Source organism: Poecilia mexicana, unplaced genomic scaffold (assembly GCF_051168715.1).
Source record: "Poecilia mexicana isolate PSO_F unplaced genomic scaffold, ASM5116871v1 scaffold_15, whole genome shotgun sequence".
Taxonomy (NCBI): domain Eukaryota; kingdom Metazoa; phylum Chordata; class Actinopteri; order Cyprinodontiformes; family Poeciliidae; genus Poecilia; species Poecilia mexicana.
This window is the reverse complement of record NW_028263384.1, coordinates 30,850,926-30,870,845: the sequence shown is the minus strand read 5'-3', so window position 1 is coordinate 30,870,845 and position 19,920 is coordinate 30,850,926. Positions and strand designations below refer to the sequence as shown.

The following is a 19,920-nucleotide window of genomic DNA, read 5'->3' as shown; positions in this document are numbered from 1 at the left end:
AAGGAAGCTCTTCCCTCCAGCAGGTTTGTCATTGACTAGTCTGTTGGCTCCTCTTCACTGGAGCAACTGGAGAAAAAGAAACTAAAGTGAATCAGATTCTCTTCATTTACCCTGAGAAAACATTTCATTTTGACTATTCATCTTGAAACTATTCCTAATTTATTTTTAATGTGAATACACTCAGATATTCTGCAAAGAACCAGGAAAAGAATCTCCTTTGATGAAAGATAATGTTTAATCAAGTTTTGGACAAAGAGACATTTAATAAAACTGCTGCTGCTCCTCAGTTATGAAGCCAAATGGAAACTACAAGCTGAAACATTGGATACTAAAATATCAAAAATCCCCAATAAGGAAGAAAGATATTTACACAAAGATATTCTGGACAAGTTCAGGATTCATGACCATTCTACTAGACAAACTCTACGTCTTCCCTGTCACCTCTGACCCTTTGTGCTGCTGCTGATGAAGATAATGAAGATGATGATGGGTCATCAGGGCTTTCTGTTTCTTATAATTTTCAATAAAACAGCAGCAGTGGCTTTTATTACTTTTCCAGAAAAATTCAAATAAACCCCGCCCTGTCCCGGTGGGCGTAACCATGGTGACCACTAGCGGCGCTCTGATTGGTCAGACCGACGGCAGGCTACTGAAGAACCGGTCCAGAACCGCCTCCAGCTGTTCCTCATTGTAGTCCACCACCAGGAGGCGCCGCCCGTCTGCCGCCCCTCGTATCATGGCCGACAGCGCTGCGGAGGCAGGAAGTTAACACCCTGACGACCAATCACGTCAACCTGAATAGGAAGTGACCTCACCGCGTCCTGACGACGGCCGGAACAAACACAGCACCTTCTTCTCCTTCATGTCAGCGGCCCGGCCCAACTCGTAGCCGACGCCCAGGGACGGCTGCGTCACCTCGGCAACCACCACTGAGACACACAGGGGTCAAAGGTCAGCGGCCCGCCCCTCTGGGACCGACGCTACGATCCGGTCTTACCGTCAGACTGCTGCAGCCAGGCCAGGTCTCGGTCATGGATGGCTCTGTCGCCCCCTGCTGGGCCCTCCTCTCCTGACCAATCAGAGCACAGCTGGTCAGTGACATCACATGACCAATGACCAATCGGCACCATTCATCGATCCTGAACATGTTCATTCATGAATGGGACAAAATTGAACCAGTTCATTCATGAACTAATGAACCTTGTGGCCATGTTGGCCCCAAAAGTCCCCAGCAGCTTTAGCTTTAAAGAGAAGATTTGAAAATAAAAGCAGATTTGTATACGTGTCCCCACCAATATTTCCACCTTTTTTCCTTTATGCTCCTGCATCTATTAGCAGACAGTAACTCGGCAGCAGCTGCTCGTTGTGTTCAGAGCATTATCAGCTTCTTAACATTATTTTGCAAAAACGTAAATATAGAGTCCTCTCAGTGATCTATGGTGGACTGGACGTCACGTGACCTGCTGTGCGCGGCAGTGCGCCGCTGCTTTGCGCCACGTGCCAGAGGTGGGACCAAGTCACTGTTTTGCAAGTCTCAAGTCTTTGTCCTCAAGTCCAAGTCAAGTCTTGATTTTAATGACTCGAGTCCAAGTCATGTGACTCGAGTCCCCAGCTCTGCCACGTGCGCTGGTGCTTTGCATTGAGTCTGGAATATCGGTGGTCTGGAAAATGACAAGCACAGAATCTGAAAAGGGGACGTAATGTTTTGCTATTAATGGTCAACGCTATGACAGCAAGATAAGAATCTAAGGGAATCACATTTCACAGGTCAGTAAAAAGTTTTAATTTAAAAATCTAAAGTGTCGAGTAGGTTAGTAGCCTAATGCTGTATCTTGACTTGGACAGCCATAATATGAATAATATGTGTTTCGGTTCAGTTGAGTCAAAAATAAGGCGAGCCAAACATCTACTTTCTGACAGGTCATCAGTAAAGCAGCTGGTTAAAGTAGCTAACCAGCCACCGCTGGTATCATGACCAAACTGACAGAAACCAAACTGTTTATAGGTTTACATCCAGAGATGTAGATATTTTACACATCCAAACGTCGGCACTTTAATTCAAGCCAATATGGATAGAAACTGGATAAGAGAAGTGGGACCTCCAACCGTTACAGGTTCCTGCTCGTCCTGCACCGGAACAGTTTGGTTCAGTGGAATCAAACGATGCCCAGTAATGGCGCCGCAGGTTCGCGAGCTGTAGCGGCTAATGGCCGCCGTCCGGTCCAGGAGCATCGATGGTCTCTCTGCTCCTCTCTTGTATGAAGAGCTCCAGTTTGAGTGCTCGGTAAAATCAGGTAGTAAAAGGCAACTACATTATTGTGATATCACAGAAAATGTTGGTGGATTTTTAATTGTTTTCAACTGTAAGCAAGCATTGAGCAAATCTACAGACTCATTCCATAAATTAGAATATGTTAGTAATTCCATCACCAAGTCAAAGCCATTATAGATTAACTAGAAAATTTCTGAAGAAGTTCAAAGTGTGGCCGTGGGTTGGAACCCAGCGTTCTGATGCTGAGATTTAGCATCAATGCTCGGCTTAGCTAAAATAATATTAATAGCATGTGGGAAATCTCAAGCATGCTGACTAAGTTGGACTTACTCCATTCAGTAGGTTTAAACTAGTGTATAAGCTAAAAAGAGCCAAAATACTAATGTTGTTAGCCTAAATGCTGTCAGTAGCATGTGGGGTATCACTAGCATGATGTCTTTCATTGGCTTTCTCCATTCAGTATATTAAACATACATGGCATAAACACAGCTAAAATGCTTATTTTGGGGAGAAGGGTAATGCTAGCTAGTGCATTGCTTTGCTCCACAAGGCAGTGCACTAGCGGGGGAAGTGCACTGCTAATGTTTCTGCTAACATGTAGAACAATAGGTGCTTCCATGCATTGGTATGGCAGGCCCCAATTAGACAGCTGATGTTTTTACAACTCTTAGTATGTTTAATAGCTGCTAAAAGGTTTAATTTTCTAAAGGTGCTATTAATCTGACGAGCCATATCAGGATGTATATCCTAATTTATTGAGTCAGCCTGTATGGCATTCACATTTCAGTTTTGGCTGCATCTGTAGCACAAAAAGACCTTCCAGTCACATAACTCTGGTGCAGTAGAGCCCTCCTCTTCCTCACCAACTGGCAGCACAAAGTTACACCCTTGTACTAGACCAGGGGTGGGCAACTCCTGAGTCAAATAATGAGGTCATTAGCAGGACTGGAGAACCTGACTGCACTGAGGAGGAGATTCAGCTGTTGGATCCAGGTGTGTTGGACCAGGGACACAGGGAGAGAGTTGTAGGACCCCGGCCCTCAAGGACCAGGATTACCCACCCCTTAGAGGTTTAGAAGGAGAGAACACACTTTCAATTCATATCTTAAAATTAGGAAGGCACCTTTTAATAAAAGTCTCCACTTCACAGCAGCAAGCCGAATTGCTTCGTTTTGCAGCCGCACGAGCAATTCCCAAAGGCACCTTTGCTTTTCTCCTATTTTTGTATTTTGTTCATTTTGTACTTTTCTCACGTAATTGTCTGTTTTATGGTTTGGACTTCTTGATGGTTTTGGTGTGATGCTGATCCGTTTTTTTTCTATGCATTTAATTGTCCGAATAAAACTCTAGATATGTCTGAAGTTGAATGGCGACTGGTTGTTCTCTGCGTGGTTTCCACTGTGTACATGCGGAACTCTGGATTCGGGAAACTAGAGGAAAAACAACGACCAAAGAAGTTTAACAATTTTAATCCTCTAGTATTAACACCCTCTAACAGCCATCATTTGATCCAGGTGCGTTAAACCAGGTAGAGAACTGAAACATGCAGGATGCCGGGCCTCCAGGACCCACTTTGGAGACCACTGATGTAGAGGAACCCGGCAGGTTCTTGTTCGTCAACAACTCAAGTGCGCATGCGCGTCCCACCTGAGTCGCTGAGCTCGGCGCTGGCCACGTGCTCGGTGAGCACGCTCCCGTATCTGTGCAGCTCGTTCACGATCCTCTGGTAGAGCTCCTGGTCCGACCTGCCACCCCGGATGCTGCCGCAGAAATAGATCTTCATCCTGGACCGGGCCTGGTTCCGAACCGCCTTTAGTCTGGACCTGCTGTCCTCGTCTGCTTCTATAGTTCTGTTGGCTGTCTAACCCGAGGTTTCCACTTCCGGCCTCTTCCCGCGCGGAGCTCTGTGTCCTCTTCCCTTTAAGAACGGTAGTTTCCGGTTCCTGTGGCTCTCCTCAGTCTGCAGCTATAGATAAAAAACCTCTGTAGATGCGCAGCAACACCGATCAAGTCCACCTCGCTGCAGCAAACGGAAAGGGGCGGGACGGACCGCTGGCTCTCATACCTTATTTGGAAATGGGACCATTGCACTCCGGAAGTGAAGGGGGCGCCATTTCCTATATTATCTGCGGTTTACCGTTTTTATTTTCTTTTGAAATCTGATATAATCTTCATCTTTAGGAAGGAGTTTCACTCTCAGCATGTATTTGAATTTTCTTATTTACACTTTTTATTTACAGCTCACAGTTAAATTCAGTGTACTTCTAGATCTGCTCCTTAGTCGCATCTTTTCAACTTTTCGAAATAAGAGGAAACGTCTTAAAGCTGAGTAAATCTGGACGTACTGATCAGAACCAGCCAGAAATCCCACAAAAACAGAATCTTGGAGAATTAGTTTTTCAGGAGGTCAAAACTGAATGAATAGCTTCTGCATTCCCAAGGCACTAAAACATCAAATAAGATGGTCTAATCAGTCCAGCATATGGACACAAACCATTTTAATAGACAGGATTTTATAGACCTTCCTGCTGCTAAGCATCAGGTTGACTGAAGTGATCTAGCAACCCCCTGCAGGGTTTATGCAGCTTTGTTTGGCCTTCAGCTCACTGACCCTTAGCTCTGGGAACCGATTTGGATCTGCTGCTGGTCCTGATCTAGGGGAGTGGCCTGCTGCAGCGCCACCTGGTGGCTGATTCACTGGGTTTTGCTGAATGAGAAACGACTGAAAGTGGCAGGGCAGCACCTCTGGGAAACGCTGAGGGAGCTGGATCGTAGCAGACAGCGTTACAACTCCCTGCAGTTAGACTCCTCTACTGCTCGGTCTGACCCGTTGGGTCTGCTGGGTTCTGGAGGGGAACCCGGCCTCGGACCATCGAGTTCCTCTGATTCTCTGCCCCATTAAAACCATCAGTTTGTTTGTTATGGTAGGCTGCACCGCCTGCTGGCAGAAATACAGAACTGGACCTGTTGCCAGTTCAGAACCAGTTCAGAACCAGTAGATGGGAATCAGATCTTTATTAACATGTTGAACACACTGACATGTTTCATTTTCCTGTGAAGGTCAGAGACTCAAACAACATCTGACCATCTGTAATAAACAACAACAGAGACAAAGTTCTACTGAACGGGACCGGGTCCAGAAGGTCTGGGCAGAGCGGCCCTCACCGGTCCCTCCCTGGGCCCAGTCGGGGCCCTCACCGGTCCCTCACTGGGCCCTCCCCAGGCTCCTGGCGGTGGCGTTCAGGGTCACCTTGTGAACGTCTCGGGCCACCCGCTCCATGGCAGCCGGGTCGGGTCCTTCCAGAGAGTCCAGCAGACCTGGAACAGAACCAAGCAGAATATGAGTCGGTTCTGACCCAAATGGGACATGGAGGTGCAGAACCGGGCTGCAATACGTTGACTGAAACCAACACAGGGTATAAGCATCAGGAGTTTTTCTATGGTGAACCGGTCCTAGGGCCGTTGGGCGGAGCTCTGAGTTGTAGACGGAAGCTGAGTGCTAGCAGCATAATGTCCAGTTTTCAAGTTCGGCCCACGGGAATTTTATTGATTCATGATAATGTTCGGGGCTTTGTTGTTTTTCGGGGACCAATAAACATCCTTAAAATGACGGGAGCGACACCTGGAGTACTTCTCCTCCCAGAGCTGCTGGTTCAGGGCGAACGGCGGGATTATTTATACAGATGAGCGGATAGACTGAAAGATGGTTGCTTTACTGAAAATACAGGAAAATAAATTTCATATCGTTCTGGTCGCAACCAATGGGTGGCGAAGAGCATCGTGATGTCACAGACCTGGCAGATGAGTTTCTGTGTGTGACAAACAAAGATGTCGGATCCCGTCGCCAACATGAACACAAACAATATAAATGTCTGGCAAGGTGAGAGGTCATCTGTTAGACTGACTGAAGATGAAAAAAACAAAAGCTGGAGAATAGACATTTTTTAATAGCCTGTCTATTTGTGAGGAGGTTATCTGTGAGCCTGCCTCTATTATTACATTGAATATAATTTCAGATTTTATAACTTTTCTTCAGGTTAGCTTAGAAAATGAGCTGTTATTGTTACAAGTTAATTTTTTAAACTACAGAAAAGTTATTGTTAGCTCAAATGGGAAAAACTGGACAGATATTGATATGCGACAGTAAAACTGCTGTTATGTTAGATTTACCAATGTTTAACTTTATCTTGTTTTTTTATCGAATTACCCGATTAATCGTAAGAATAATCAATAGATTACTCAATTACTAAAATATTAGTTTACAGCAGCCCTGACTGGTTCCATCAACCATCCAGTATTAATTGTTTTCATAAGTTTTCGCCGCCTAATGGAACCTGTAAATAACTGCTAAATTGGAAAATTCCCCTTGTTCATTGGTCCAACAGTGACTCCTAGTGGTTAATTTAGGCTTTCATTTTAAAGAACGGTAGATTTCTTCTTTGTTTGTTCTGTGGTTACCTAGCAACACCCTGCGAGATGAGACAACGTTAGATTATAAAGAAACCCGGAGAAAATCTTTAAAATAGCGCCCTTGGAAAGCAGAATGAGGTATAAATATATGTAATTGTGATTCGTAATAAGAAATGTTATAGGTTTATTTAAGAAACATTAGAATATCGTGGTTTACAAACAAATCTGTATATTGATGAGTTAAAGGACATAACGTATTTTTTTGTGTATAACTGAATATTGATATGTTGGTTTTATACGAGAGCTGAGTATGTCCAACGGTTCTGTATCCTTTTGTTTTATACTACAGTTTTCAGGTGTCGATGGAAAGAAAGGTTGAGATTAAACTGCACCGGTTTGAAACTGCCTGCGTCTGGCTGTTCAACACGAGAGGCTGCGACTGAACCGCTTGGTTCCACCGGGAGTCTTCTGGAGCGATCAAAGCCAGGAATCCGATTCATTAAAGCCAAACAGGCAGTGAAGTGGTTAACCGATTCAGCTGCGGCCAGCTCATGTGCGAGATCGTCTCTGTGTTTAAATCACATTTTAAAGATTTCCTACATTCATCTCCTGAATGTTTCCACAGTTAGAGGCAGCCAGGCTGATGGTCTAGTCAAATCACGATGCATCGGACCGCCTCCTCTGCTGCCATCAGCGCTTTGCTCACATCATTTCTAAACCAGAATAGAAATTTATCTCCAGATGTTAAACTCAGCAGCAGTGAGGGGCAGCTGGTCCTGACCCGGTTCTGGTCCTGACCCGGTTCTGGTCCTGACCCGGTTCTGGTCTTGACCCTGTCCTGGTCCTGACCCGGTTCTGGACCTGACCCTGACCTGGTCCTGACCCGGTTCTGGACCTGACCCTGACCTGGTCCTGACCCGGTTCTGGACCTGACCCTGACCCGACCCTGACCTGGTCCTGACCCGGTTCTGGTCCTGACCCTGACCCGACCCTGACCCGGTTCTGGTCCTGACCCGGTTCTGGTCTTGACCCTGTCCTGGTCCTGACCCGGTTCTGGACCTGACCCTGACCTGGTCCGGACCCGGTTCTGGTCCTGACCCTGACCTGACCCTGACCTGGTCCTGACCCTGACCTGGTCCGGAACCGGTTCTGGTCCTGACCCTGACCTGGTCCCGGTCCTGACCCTGACCTTGACCCGGTCCTGACCCGGTTCTGGACCTGACCCTGACCTGGTCTTGACCCGGTTCTGGTCCTGACCCTGACCCGGTCCCGACCCTGACCCGGTTCTGGTCCTGACCCTGACCCGGTCCTGACCCTGACCCGGTCCCGACCCTGACCCGGTCCCGACCCTGACCTGGTCCTGACCCGGTCCTGGTCCTGACCCGGTCCTGACCCGGTTCCGGTCCTGACCCTGACCCGGTCCCGGACCCGGTTCTGGTCCTGACCCTGACCTGGTCCCGGTCCTGACCCTGACCTTGACCCGGTCCTGACCCGGTTCTGGACCTGACCCTGACCTGGTCTTGACCCGGTTCTGGTCCTGACCCTGACCCGGTCCTGACCCGGTTCTGGTCCTGACCCGGTCCTGACCCTGACCCGGTCCTGGTCCTGACCCGGTCCTGACCCGGTTCCGGTCCTGACCCTGACCCGGTCCTGACCCGGTTCTGGTCCTGACCCTGACCCGGTCCTGGTCCCGACCCTGACCCGGTTCTGGTCCTGACCCTGACCCGGTCCTGATCCCGACCCTGACCCGGTCCCGACCCTGACCTGGTCCTGACCCGGTTCTGGTCCTGACCCGACCCTGACCCGGTTCTGGTCCTGACCCTGACCCGGTCCTGGTCCCGACCCGGTTCTGGTCCCGACCCTGACCCGGTTCTGGTCCTGACCCTGACCCGGTCCTGACCCGGTCCTGGTCCCGACCCGGTTCTGGTCCTGACCCGACCCTGACCCGGTCCTGGTCCCGACCCGGTTCTGGTCCCGACCCTGACCCGGTCCTGGTCCCGACCCGGTTCTGGTCCCGACCCTGACCCGGTCCTGACCTTCCAGGATGCGGTGGTAGCTGAAGTGCAGGTACAGCAGGAAGCTCATGTGCAGCAGCGCCAGCGAACCGCAGAGCAGCAGCCGTGGCGTCTGACCCACCGTCCGGGAGAGCAGCACCGCCACCTGCAGGACACACAGGGAATGAGGAACAGGGGCTGATGGGAAACGGGGCAGAGGCAGGGGCTGATGGGAAACGGGGCAGAGGCAGGGGCTGATGGGAAACGCAGTCCTACCATGCGCAGCGTGGACAGTCCTCCCAGCAGCAGCCACAGGCCGTAGAACAGGAAGTGGAAGTGGATATTGTAGGTGACCAGGAGGACCATGCAGTGCCCGAACAGGCCGTAACCCTGGCGACAGGAGACAGGAAGTGATGTCAGTGTGTCATGGTGAGTTGTGGAGGGGGCGGTGGTACCCACCAGCAGGGAGAGCATCTGCAGCAAGGTGATCTGAGCGTTGACCAGGTAGGCCAAGAAGAAGACAAAGCAAGAAACGCCAAGCCAGTAGCCGAAACACGTCCCGATGGCCGTCCCCATCAGGGTGCCCTCCACCTGGAGACAGAGGGAGGAACAGGTGAGGACAGGTGAGGGCAGGCAGGGGGCGGGCTGAGCGCGTCCTTACAATGACGGTCCCAGAAGTCTTCATGCCGTGCAGCAAGATGGCCACCAGGGTGAAGACGAGCATCAGCGGGCCGTACAGCTCCCCCGCCACCTTCTGCAGAGGAAGCACAGTGGCTCACCTGGAGCTCACCTGGAGAGGGCGGGGCTTATTGCAGAAGGGTGGGGCTTACCTGGGGGAAGGTGATCATGCGGACAGGTATCATGGACTCCAGCAGCCTGGCGGGGGGAAAGGCTAGCTTAGTGTGGGAACAGGAAGCAGCTGACAGGACACAGGAAGTGGAGTTCTCACCTGCAGCGCACCTGGGCGGGCTCCACGTCAAAGTATGGCCTGAGGATGTCAATGTTAGCGTAGAGGTTGAAGGCTCTGGACGCCTGCCGCTTCCCCGCCTGCCACACCTGGAGGGAACAGTGGGAGGGTGCGGGGCTTACAGCATCCTGCAGTCACCATAGCAACATTTCAGCTCCCACGCACTCACCTCGTCCGCCACCTGCCGACCCAGCTGACCTTTTAGCCCCTTCACACCAAGGAAGTCATCAGCGCCGTCGGCATCGGCGGCCGCCGCCTCCTCGGCCACTTCCTGTTCCTCCCTCATCCTCTGGTGCAGCTCGCCCACGTCCTCGAAGCTGGAGCCCGACGTGTCGTCCATGTTCTCCATGTCGATGACCGCCGCGCCGACACCCTGAGGACGCATCACAGCGGGTTCTGATACCGGACCGGCTCTGGTCCGTTTGAGTTCCAGGACCTCCAGCTGTTCCTGGCACCGGGTCAATATTATCAGCTGTGTAACCAGAACCAGCCCTGGTTCTGACCCAGCAACTGTTCAGCGTTTCACTGGCTGTTCTGGTTCTGGATGTATTCATTCAGGTGAGCCGTTGGACTGAACATGGCGGAGGAACCCGGAAATAAATGTCCGTCCATCTCGGTCAGAGCAGGTGGAGACCAAACGCATGGTGGCGCTAGAGAGCTGGCGGGTGTTACTGTGAACCCTTCACTAACACAAACAGGAAGCTGACGCTAACACAGAGCTAAAGCTAACATAATGCTAACATGAACACAAAGCTATTAGAGTCTGGGCAAAGAGAGAGTACATCCATTAAACTAGTGTCTGAGATAATTATTAAATTTTATAGTTTCAGATTTTTGTAGAATTGTTGTCCAGGTTAACTTGAACAGTGAGCCATTATTGTTACAGATTCATTTTCTAAACTACAGAAAAGTTACTGAAAAAACGCATGAAAAATCTGCAGATGCTGTTATTCAATATTAATACTGGTGTTATGGCAGAATTTACCAATATTTTTATTTTATCAAATGTTTTATTCGATTACTCAATTAATTATCTGAATAATCGATTACTAAAGTAATATTTACAACAATCCTAACCAGAAAATGAACCGGGTCTTTCAGAACCAGCAGAGGTCCAGATGTTGGGTCCAGAAACACTTTGATGGTTTCAGACCCGGTTCCCTCCAGCTGAACAAACCCGATCAGAACCGTCAAGGTTCCCCTCGACCCGGTTCTAGTCTTAGTAGATCTGGGTTTATTTTCGGTTTCAGGCTTAAACTGACCAGAACCGAGGAGAGGTCGGGTACATTTCTGTGAAATTCAGGAAGATGGATCTGGATAAAATTCTGGTTCTGTTTCAGTTCAAGGTTTTAATTAATCGGTTCTGGAGTTGTTTAAATAAATAAAGAATACCTCCAGAACCTTCGGATGGACTGATGCCGGGTCAGTGTTCGAACCAGTGATCAGAACCTGATGGCAATACCCGATCAGAAGCTCCTGATCCGGTCAGACCCGTTCCTCCAGTTAGCAGGTTAGCAGATCACCGGGTCGGTTGGTTCAGTCAGCGGAGGCTAACAGCTCAGCCAGTCGGGTAATCTGCTGGCCGGACTGCTAGCTACAGTTAGTTAGCCTCCCGGTTAGCTAGCTTCTAGTTACCCCAAGTTAGCTCCGGCGGCACCTGTTTGACCCACCTGGATGAGCTGGTCGTCGAACCCTCCCCATGGCTCCGTGCTCCGGCTCCCGCCAGACATCCTTACGCGGCGGCGGCAGCAGCAGCAGCTCCGGATTCCGGGGTTCGGACAGTCGCTGGTTCTGGTGTCTGTGGATGTCTGACGGACTCTAAGCTGGACCGGAACCGATCACATCCACCGATATTTGTGTTTGTGACGTCACAGAGCCTTCGTGGACAATGGAGATATCGCGAGGTTTCCATTCATGATGGGAATTCAGGCGCCGTTCTGAGATCCGAATCAAGCGGCTGAGATTCATTTGCTCTACTGCTGTGGAGAGCCATTTCTATGGAAAGCCATTTGCGCCAAAATTGAATAAATAAATAAATGGGTTAAATAAATAAAAAATGAGTAAAATAAATCAAAAAATGAAGTAAATGAGTGAAATAAATAAAAAATTTGTTAAATAAATAGTTTAGCTTTTTCATTAAACCAATTTTTAATTTATTTATTTTTCATATTATCAATTTCCCAATTTCTCTTTTTCATTTATCTATTTGTCATTTATCCCTTTATCCATTTACCCATTTTTCATTAATCTATTTTTCATTTGTCCATTTTTCATTCATCCCTTTATCTATTTACCCATTTTTCATTAATCTATTTTTTAATTTAACCGTTTTTCCATTTCCTATTTCCATTAACCCGATTTGCTATTTCCCACTTTCATTAATCAATTTCTCATATATCCCTTTTCTTACTTACCCATTTTCTTTTATCTATTTTTCATTTACCCATTTTTCATTAATCTCTTTATCTATTTACCCATTTTTCATTAATCTATCTTTTAATTTAACCATTTTTCCATTTCCTTTTTCCATTAACCCGATTTTCCTATTTCCCACATTCATTAATCAATTTCTCATATATCCCTTTTTTTATTTACCCATTTTCTTTTATCTATTTTTCATTTACCCATTTTTCATTAATCTCTTTATCTATTTACCCATTTTTCATTAATCTATCTTTTAATTTAACCATTTTTCCATTTCCTTTTTCCATTAACCCGATTTTCCTATTTCCCACTTTCATTAATCAATTTCTCATATATCCCTTTTTTATTTACCCATTTTCTTTTATCTATTTTTCATTTACCCATTTTTCATTAATCTCTTTATCTATTTACCCATTTTTCATTAATCTATCTTTTAATTTAACCATTTTCCATTTCCTTTTTCCATTAACCCGATTTTCTATTTCCCACTTTCATTAATCAATTTCTCATATATCCCTTCTTTATGTACCCATTTTTCTTTAACCTATTTTTCATTTAACTTTTGTTTGAAAAACTTTTAATTTTCCCATTTTCCAATTTCCCTTATTCATTTAGTATTTCCTTATTTTCTTATTTATCACATTCTATTTTCCCCGCTAAACTTAGGGGGAAAAATAAATGCAAATGAGGAGTGGCACGTCATCAGGCTACAACTTCCCCAATTGGTTGGTTAGCGTCACACCTACTTTGCTTTCAAGAAAGATGGCGACCTACTAACGGATTATCAATAAGCATAAGCTCATTAACTTCATTAGAAAATAGTGTTATTACTCCTGACTTTATTTTTGTGTGGCCGCTCAGACAGAACGTGTTTCAGCTGGCGGCTCTGATGGACTCAGAGCTTCACCGTCGGGGGTTTTTTATAGTTTGGACGAAGCGGCCGCTGAAGTTGGCTTACGATTGAAGGTTCAGGACGCCTTCGTAGCTACCAGCTGCGATTCAACTATAAGGAGCAGACTTGACTGTACATCGTAAGTGAACTGCAATATCCAGTGGCAGCTCTACGGAGCATCGAGCTGAAAGAATGACGGTGCCAAGCCTTGGAGATCTGCATCGGAGGCCATCTTTCAGACATGCACCGCTGCTGTCCGTCCAGGATCCTCCGGTTGCCCAGACGGTAAGCTAACGCTGATGTTTTCCAACTATAGTCATATTTGTAACCAAACTTGAGGCCAACAGGTGTACTTTTGACCGCCACCAGGTCAAAAGTACAGCTTGTTTTTGCAGCACATTCATTAATGTTTCTATCGTGTATGTTTTCAGATGTTAAGCTGTCACAGCAGATCATCCTGCAGACCTCTGGTCTCTGTTTCCAGTGGGCTCACAGCTTCAGGGTGACCAGAGACCTTCACCTTTCTGGAGCAGGAACACCCGGCCAAATGCACTGGTGACACATTTAATTTAAAAAATGTGGGGGTAAATTAACGCTGATGTTTGTAAACAGACTACCTGAATACAGTGACCTTAGTGAGGGTGCAGAATGGATAAAAGCTGAACTCCTGCTAAAATCTGTCCCTATTGGTTACATCCCTGAAATGTGCCAAGTGTGGCCCACATGCATACATGTCGTATTCATATAAAGTAATTATGACTATTCATTTCAGTAGTTCTTTGTGGATGTATAACTTGGCCACCTTAGTTTCCCTGTTTTTGTTCAACATATGTGCCTCAACATTTGGTTACTGTTCCATAATTTGTACTCCAAACATGTTTTTACTCATGTTTATCTCTTACTTACATGTTTAAGTAAAAAGTAGCTGAATAAGAAATTACACATGAGTAAAGAAGCATTTGGTAAAAAGTATACAAGTACTGAGTAACTGATCAAGTTATCAATTATTTCATATCTTAAAAAATTACACAATTAGAGGGCTCAAAATATAAAGTTCAGCGGAATTTTTAGTTTTTTAAAGACAAAATAAAAAATGTGTTTAAATAAGAATAGTGATGCTTCATAATAAAATGACCTGAGTAAAAGTAAAAAGTTCAGCATAGTAACGGTACTCCTAAAACTTCATTTGAGTTTCAAAAAGTTACTCAACTATATTTGAGTAAATGTAATTAGTGAGTCCTAAACTCTTTCCTTCTGAGGGAACAGGAGAAGGAATTGTTAAGGAAATAAATTAATCTTATTTTTATATTAAACATTGTTTTAATTAACAAACGAATCATAAATAACACCCAGAACATATTCTGTTATGTTTATTCAAGGATCAAGAAAAATGACTGGAGATTCTGGCTGAGAGAGGGACAACGGCAAACAGGGAGGAGAACCGTCTGCACTGTGAGCAGCACCAGAACTCCTGATGGATCTCCTTCAGGAAGAACCAGAGAGATGGCCGACCTCCGCAGAGAAGAGTTCACCCAAACATCAGAGGAAAAATGAATTTTTTTTTCACTTTCAAGGACTCTAAAAAGCTTGCTGATTAAATTTTCAGTTAATGTTCAGCAAACATTCAAAGTTTAGTGTTTGGATAATACTTATGCAGTATCACATGTTTAGACTAAATTATCACATGACTAGAGCTGATTAAATCTTGGTTGCACCTCGGCGAGAAAAGAGTGCCACAAACCTCCCAAAGAAGAGGATAGCAATGTATGTTTAAATAAACATACAACAAAGATTTTTGGTGCACATCATCTTTAAAGTGTCTAGTTATGATATTCACCTTTGCATTTATAAAAATTAGTTAGGTGTGTGAGCAGGATGTGTAAACATGTTGACGGTCATAATAGTGACAGGTGGGAGAATACGTTTGACCAATAGGTCCACTTATTTAAATACATACCATATTATTCCAATTCCTAACTTCTTCCTTTTTAAGATTAATTTTGAGTTTGGTTCTTGATTTGTTGGACTTTGTTATAGCCAGACAAAGCATACAACAATGTAGTTGTGAGAAAAATGGAACCCTTACTGATTTTGATAGTGATGGCTTAAACATGGACTATAAGGGGAAGATGGGCCATTTTCCATGCCTGATTTTGAATGCATATGATCAGTTCATGGGAAAAGAGGATAATCTGACCCTTCATCAGGCATGTGGTACTCTGTTACCACCTGCAAAAGTTTATGACGAAGGGACAGCTGTCTCTTTGATGTACCCTTTAAAGAGGATCCAAATGAGGTTCCAACACAAGATGAGAAACTGCTGATCCACTAGAAAAACAACAATATTTTCCTAATGGAAACAAAGATGAAGAATTATATAGAGACTGATGTCAACTAGATCAATGAGCACATGAGAGGTGTAGACCTTTATGACCAAACCCCCTCAAGGTTCAATGTCATGGTCAGGTCCAAGAAGTGATGGTGGTTGTTGAGATGCTTTACCAAGGCCGAGAAAGAGTCACACGCTGTTAGACAAAGGGCCCATAGTAAAGAGTTACATTTTTGATTCTGTTAGACACTAAGGTCCATTTCTCACGAGAAACAGAAACTTATCAAGCCACAGAGACATGGTGTGATTTCAGGCAGTGTCTTCAGTCCATATAATCAGCTACCCTCCTCCTTCTCCTCAGACGCTGCACAGACTTTTTTAGAAACTCTTCTCGGATGTAATGGTAAAGCGTCTCCTTTCAGCGCTGAAAGTTAATAAAATAAGTAAAGTCTGAATGCTTTTCTTGGCTGATTTTATGCTCCGTGTGTCAATACAAATTATGATTCATCGATTGAGATTCTCGTTCTCAACATGGTCCATACCAAAAGCACACCTGAAACGGTGCCGGTAGCCTAGGAGGTTGGAGTTTATCTTGTACCTGGTGGGTTGCCTGCTGGAACCCCCACTTTGTTTGTGTCAGTAGTTGTGACCTTGATCAAGAGGACAATTCAGCCACCATGCCAGCCGGTGGTATTCAGAGGACCCTGGTGGAGGAGCCGGTGTATGACTGCCTTACTTCTGTCAAACTGTGGCAGGCAAGCTGTAGCTACAATATAGTAGCTTACTGCTGTCAGTGTGTGAATGTGTGTGTGAATGGGTGAATGACTAAATGTGGTGAAAACATTTTCAGGTCATTTGGACTTGATAAAGAACTACACAAGTACAGGCCATTTACCTTTCAGATATTATTTTACAAATGTGTCGTAGGAGGAACAACTGATTTGCTCATCATGGCTTATTATCTTATGCAAAGGTTTGGTATAAGGCCAGCAGGTCATGGAAATAGATCTCAAATGGACACTTCTCTTCAAGTTATGACGAGATGTAACCAAGACACTTTCTGGTCAGTCAATGCAAGAGTCGTTTCCAGAGATGTTGTTCCAGTTGTTGCTTTTGCACCACCCATGCCTTGGAGAAATTCAAGGTTTTATTGCACACTGAGTGCTTCAAGAAAGAACATGGAAAGTAAGAGAGAGATGAATTAACCTAAAATTGAAGAAAACCAAAGTCACCAAATGGTGAGAAGGAGCCATACTACTGTCCTTTGATTCCAGGCCTTGGGGTCCGGTATCCTGCAACTTTCAGGTGTGTTCCTGGTCCAACACACCTGAATTAAATGGATCACCCTCAGTATGCAGTCCAGTTCTCCAGAGTCCTGCTTATCACCTGATTCAGGTGTGCTGAAGCAGAGGCGGATGGAAAAGATGCATGACACAGGCCCTAAATCCTGGAGACGGAGACCCCTGGACTAAGTCTATTGAGTTTTACTTTATGACAGTGTGACAAATGTTCATAATTTTCAGAAATATAAATGAAAGCCTCTACTGTAGATGTTATCTTTATGATCTATGTTACTGTGATGACACTACAACTGACTGAAGTTCAATATAATTATGCATAAACACTCAAGCACTCAAATTTACCTTGGTTTAGAATATATTGATAGTCAAATTTGTACTTTACAGAGCAAATGTTGCACTAAAGTAATGCTGTGGCAAGATATATTCTACTAAAGAAACAATGTTCACATATTATGATCATGTCTATTTGGAAAAAGCACTTTTAGCTCATCTTAGTATTAGAACACCATATTATCCCACCGGTCACAATTGTGACCGAACATAAAACACACTTTTTTACATACTTTTCCACAATTTTTAAAATTATTTCCCTGATTAGTTCAAAGGGCTATCAATGACATCGGATTTTCATATTTACATGTTTGGGAAAAATTTGGAATGAATGGGTTAAAGCCACAAACAAACTATCCATCTTATTGTCTCTGGGATGTGAAAACATGAGATTTGATTAAATTAGAACTACACAGATGAGAAGGAACACAGATTTCATAATATATATATTTTTATTATTAAAAACAGTAGATGGTTCTTGCATATCAATGCTATAAGAACAGCCACATTTTTTAAATTAAATGTGTCACCAGTGCATTTGGCCGGGTGTTCCTGCTCCAGAAAGGTGAAGGTCTCTGGTCACCCTGAAGCTGTGAGCCCACTGGAAACAGAGACCAGAGGCCTGCAGGATGATCTGCTGTGGCAGCTTAACATCTGAAAACATACACGATAGAAACATTAATGAATGTGCTGCAAAAACAAGCTGTACTTTTGACCTGGTGGCGGTCAAAAGTACACCTGTTGGCCTCAAGTTTGGTTACAAATATGACTGTAGTTGGAAAACATCAGCGTTAGCTTACCGTCTGGGCAACCGGAGGATCCTGGACGGACAGCAGCGGTGCATGTCTGAAAGATGGCCTCCGATGCAGATCTCCAAGGCTTGGCACCGTCATTCTTTCAGCTCGATGCTCCGTAGAGCTGCCACTGGATATTGCAGTTCACTTACGATGTACAGTCAAGTCTGCTCCTTATAGTTGAATCGCAGCTGGTAGCTACGAAGGCGTCCTGAACCTTCAATCGTAAGCCAACTTCAGCGGCCGCTTCGTCCAAACTATAAAAAACCCCGACGGTGAAGCTCTGAGTCCATCAGAGCCGCCAGCTGAAACACGTTCTGTCTGAGCGGCCACACAAAAATAAAGTCAGGAGTAATAACACTATTTTCTAATGAAGTTAATGAGCTTATGCTTATTGATAACCCGTTAGTAGGTCGCCATCTTTCTTGAAAGCAAAGTAGGTGTGACGCTAACCAACCAATTGGGGAAGTTGTAGCCTGATGACGTGCCACTCCTCATTTGCATTTATTTTTCCCCCTAAGTTTAGCGGGGAAAATAGAATGTGATAAATAAGAAAATAAGGAAATACTAAATGAATAAGGGAAATTGGAAAATGGGAAAATTAAAAGTTTTTCAAACAAAAGTTAAATGAAAAATAGGTTAAAGAAAAATGGGTACATAAAGAAGGGATATATGAGAAATTGATTAATGAAAGTGGGAAATAGAAAATCGGGTTAATGGAAAAAGGAAATGGAAAATGGTTAAATTAAAAGATAGATTAATGAAAAATGGGTAAATAGATAAAGAGATTAATGAAAAATGGGTAAATGAAAAATAGATAAAAGAAAATGGGTAAATAAAAAAGGGATATATGAGAAATTGATTAATGAAAGTGGGGAATAGGAAAATCGGGTTAATGGAAAAAGGAAATGGAAAAATGGTTAAATTAAAAGATAGATTAATGAAAAATGGGTAAATAGATAAAGAGATTAATGAAAAATGGGTAAATGAAAAATAGATAAAAGAAAATGGGTAAATAAAAAAAAGGGATATATGAGAAATTGATTAATGAAAGTGGGAAATAGGAAAATCGGGTTAATGGAAAAAGGAAATGGAAAAATGGTTAAATTAAAAGATAGATTAATGAAAAATGGGTAAATAGATAAAGAGATTAATGAAAAATGGGTAAATGAAAAATAGATAAAAGAAAATGGGTAAGTAAGAAAAGGGATATATGAGAAATTGATTAATGAAAGTGGGAAATAGCAAATCGGGTTAATGGAAATAGGAAATGGAAAAACGGTTAAATTAAAAAATAGATTAATGAAAAATGGGTAAATAGATAAAGGGATAAATGAAAAATGGACAAATGAAAAATAGATTAATGAAAAATGGGTAAATGGATAAAGGGATAAATGACAAATAGATAAATGAAAAAGAGAAATTGGGAAATTGATAATATGAAAAATAAATAAATTAAAAATTGGTTTAATGAAAAAGCTAAACTATTTATTTAACAAATTTTTTATTTATTTCACTCATTTACTTCATTTTTTGATTTATTTTACTCATTTTTTATTTATTTAACCCATTTATTTATTTATTCAATTTTGGCGCAAATGGCTTTCCATACATTTCAGGCAAAATTAAATAAACAAATAAATGAGTAAAATAAATGAGTAAGTGGCATCTTTATTCCCATTTACCGTATATTTATTCATTTATACATTTATTTATTCCCAGAGTTATTTGTGCCTGTCCTTTTACATTTCCTTATTTTCCCAATTCTCATTTATCATTTTCTAATTTTCCATTTTCATTTATTCTTTTTCATTTATCCTTTTTCAGTTTTCCTTTTTTTAATTGATCTGTTTTTCATTCACCCACTTCAGATGTTATCAGCCCATGGAATAGCTTCCGAGCAGGCGCAGGAGGGGCCGCCCGAAGCTATTTCATGGCTGATAACATCCGAAGCATCATGAAGGTTCAGCCCAGTGACGAGTTTTCACGCTCATCACGCTGGTTTTATATTATTTTATTATTATTTCTATTATTTTTTTTCTGGTTACACGATGTATCAAACCATACCAAATGCTTTGTCCACTCAGTCAGTTAGAGTTAATGCGTGTGGAGATCTGAAAAACTCGTTTCATAAAGCTTGAACAACCGAAACAGTTTGTGTGACTCTTATTACAAACTCAACAGAGACGAAATGGAAGAGCTACCTT

General features: G+C 43.8%; 2 protein-coding genes and 2 long non-coding RNA genes across 5 annotated transcripts; 1 reads left to right on the top strand and 3 right to left on the bottom strand.

The window, feature by feature from the left end:
* Nucleotides 1-216: 216 nt before the first annotated feature.
* On the bottom strand, nucleotides 217-4,322 carry dnph1 (2'-deoxynucleoside 5'-phosphate N-hydrolase 1). Its single transcript, XM_014975712.2, has 4 exons — nucleotides 3,920-4,322; nucleotides 998-1,069; nucleotides 816-929; nucleotides 217-749 (listed from the first exon to the last, which is right to left on the bottom strand). The coding sequence occupies exons 1-4, from the start codon at nucleotides 4,053-4,055 to the stop codon at nucleotides 631-633; spliced, it is 441 nt and encodes a 146-aa protein (XP_014831198.1). The 5' UTR covers nucleotides 4,056-4,322; the 3' UTR covers nucleotides 217-630.
* Nucleotides 4,323-5,272: 950 nt separating this feature from the next.
* On the bottom strand, nucleotides 5,273-11,514 carry yipf3 (Yip1 domain family, member 3). Of its 2 annotated transcripts, XM_088013424.1 has the most exons (10): nucleotides 11,314-11,514; nucleotides 9,813-10,016; nucleotides 9,626-9,732; nucleotides 9,507-9,552; nucleotides 9,338-9,430; nucleotides 9,136-9,267; nucleotides 8,953-9,066; nucleotides 8,719-8,842; nucleotides 5,480-5,590; nucleotides 5,273-5,446 (listed from the first exon to the last, which is right to left on the bottom strand). In XM_088013424.1, coding segments are annotated over exons 1-10 (993 nt in total). In that variant the 5' UTR covers nucleotides 11,374-11,514; the 3' UTR covers nucleotides 5,273-5,444. The 2 variants fall into 2 exon arrangements, with proteins under 2 accessions (XP_087869550.1, XP_087869549.1); XM_088013423.1 differs by having other exon boundaries at nucleotides 5,273-5,590.
* Nucleotides 11,515-11,632: 118 nt separating this feature from the next.
* On the top strand, nucleotides 11,633-15,302 carry LOC148155412 (uncharacterized). Its single transcript, XR_015765518.1, has 3 exons — nucleotides 11,633-13,244; nucleotides 13,391-13,514; nucleotides 14,339-15,302. It is a non-coding gene; the product is annotated as an uncharacterized LOC148155412 (long non-coding RNA).
* Nucleotides 15,303-17,352: 2,050 nt separating this feature from the next.
* LOC148155411 (uncharacterized) lies at nucleotides 17,353-18,916 on the bottom strand. The gene is made up of 2 exons (XR_015765519.1): nucleotides 17,720-18,916; nucleotides 17,353-17,573 (listed from the first exon to the last, which is right to left on the bottom strand). It is a non-coding gene; the product is annotated as an uncharacterized LOC148155411 (long non-coding RNA).
* Nucleotides 18,917-19,920: the final 1,004 nt, after the last annotated feature.

Coding starts and splice junctions, on each gene's coding strand:
- dnph1 (XM_014975712.2), bottom strand. CDS start 4,055: ATGAAGATCTATTTCTGCGGCAGCATCCGGGGTGGCAGGTCGGACCAG. Junction 1,070..3,919: donor CGCCGAGCTCAGCGACTCAG/GTGGGACGCGCA, acceptor CTGATTGGTCAG/GAGAGGAGGGCCCAGCAGGG. Junction 930..997: donor CTGGCTGCAGCAGTCTGACG/GTAAGACCGGAT, acceptor TGTGTGTCTCAG/TGGTGGTTGCCGAGGTGACG.
- yipf3 (XM_088013423.1), bottom strand. CDS start 11,373: ATGTCTGGCGGGAGCCGGAGCACGGAGCCATGGGGAGGGTTCGACGAC. Junction 9,553..9,625: donor CCCGCCCAGGTGCGCTGCAG/GTGAGAACTCCA, acceptor TCCCCCCGCCAG/GCTGCTGGAGTCCATGATAC. Junction 9,067..9,135: donor TGCAGATGCTCTCCCTGCTG/GTGGGTACCACC, acceptor TCCTGTCGCCAG/GGTTACGGCCTGTTCGGGCA.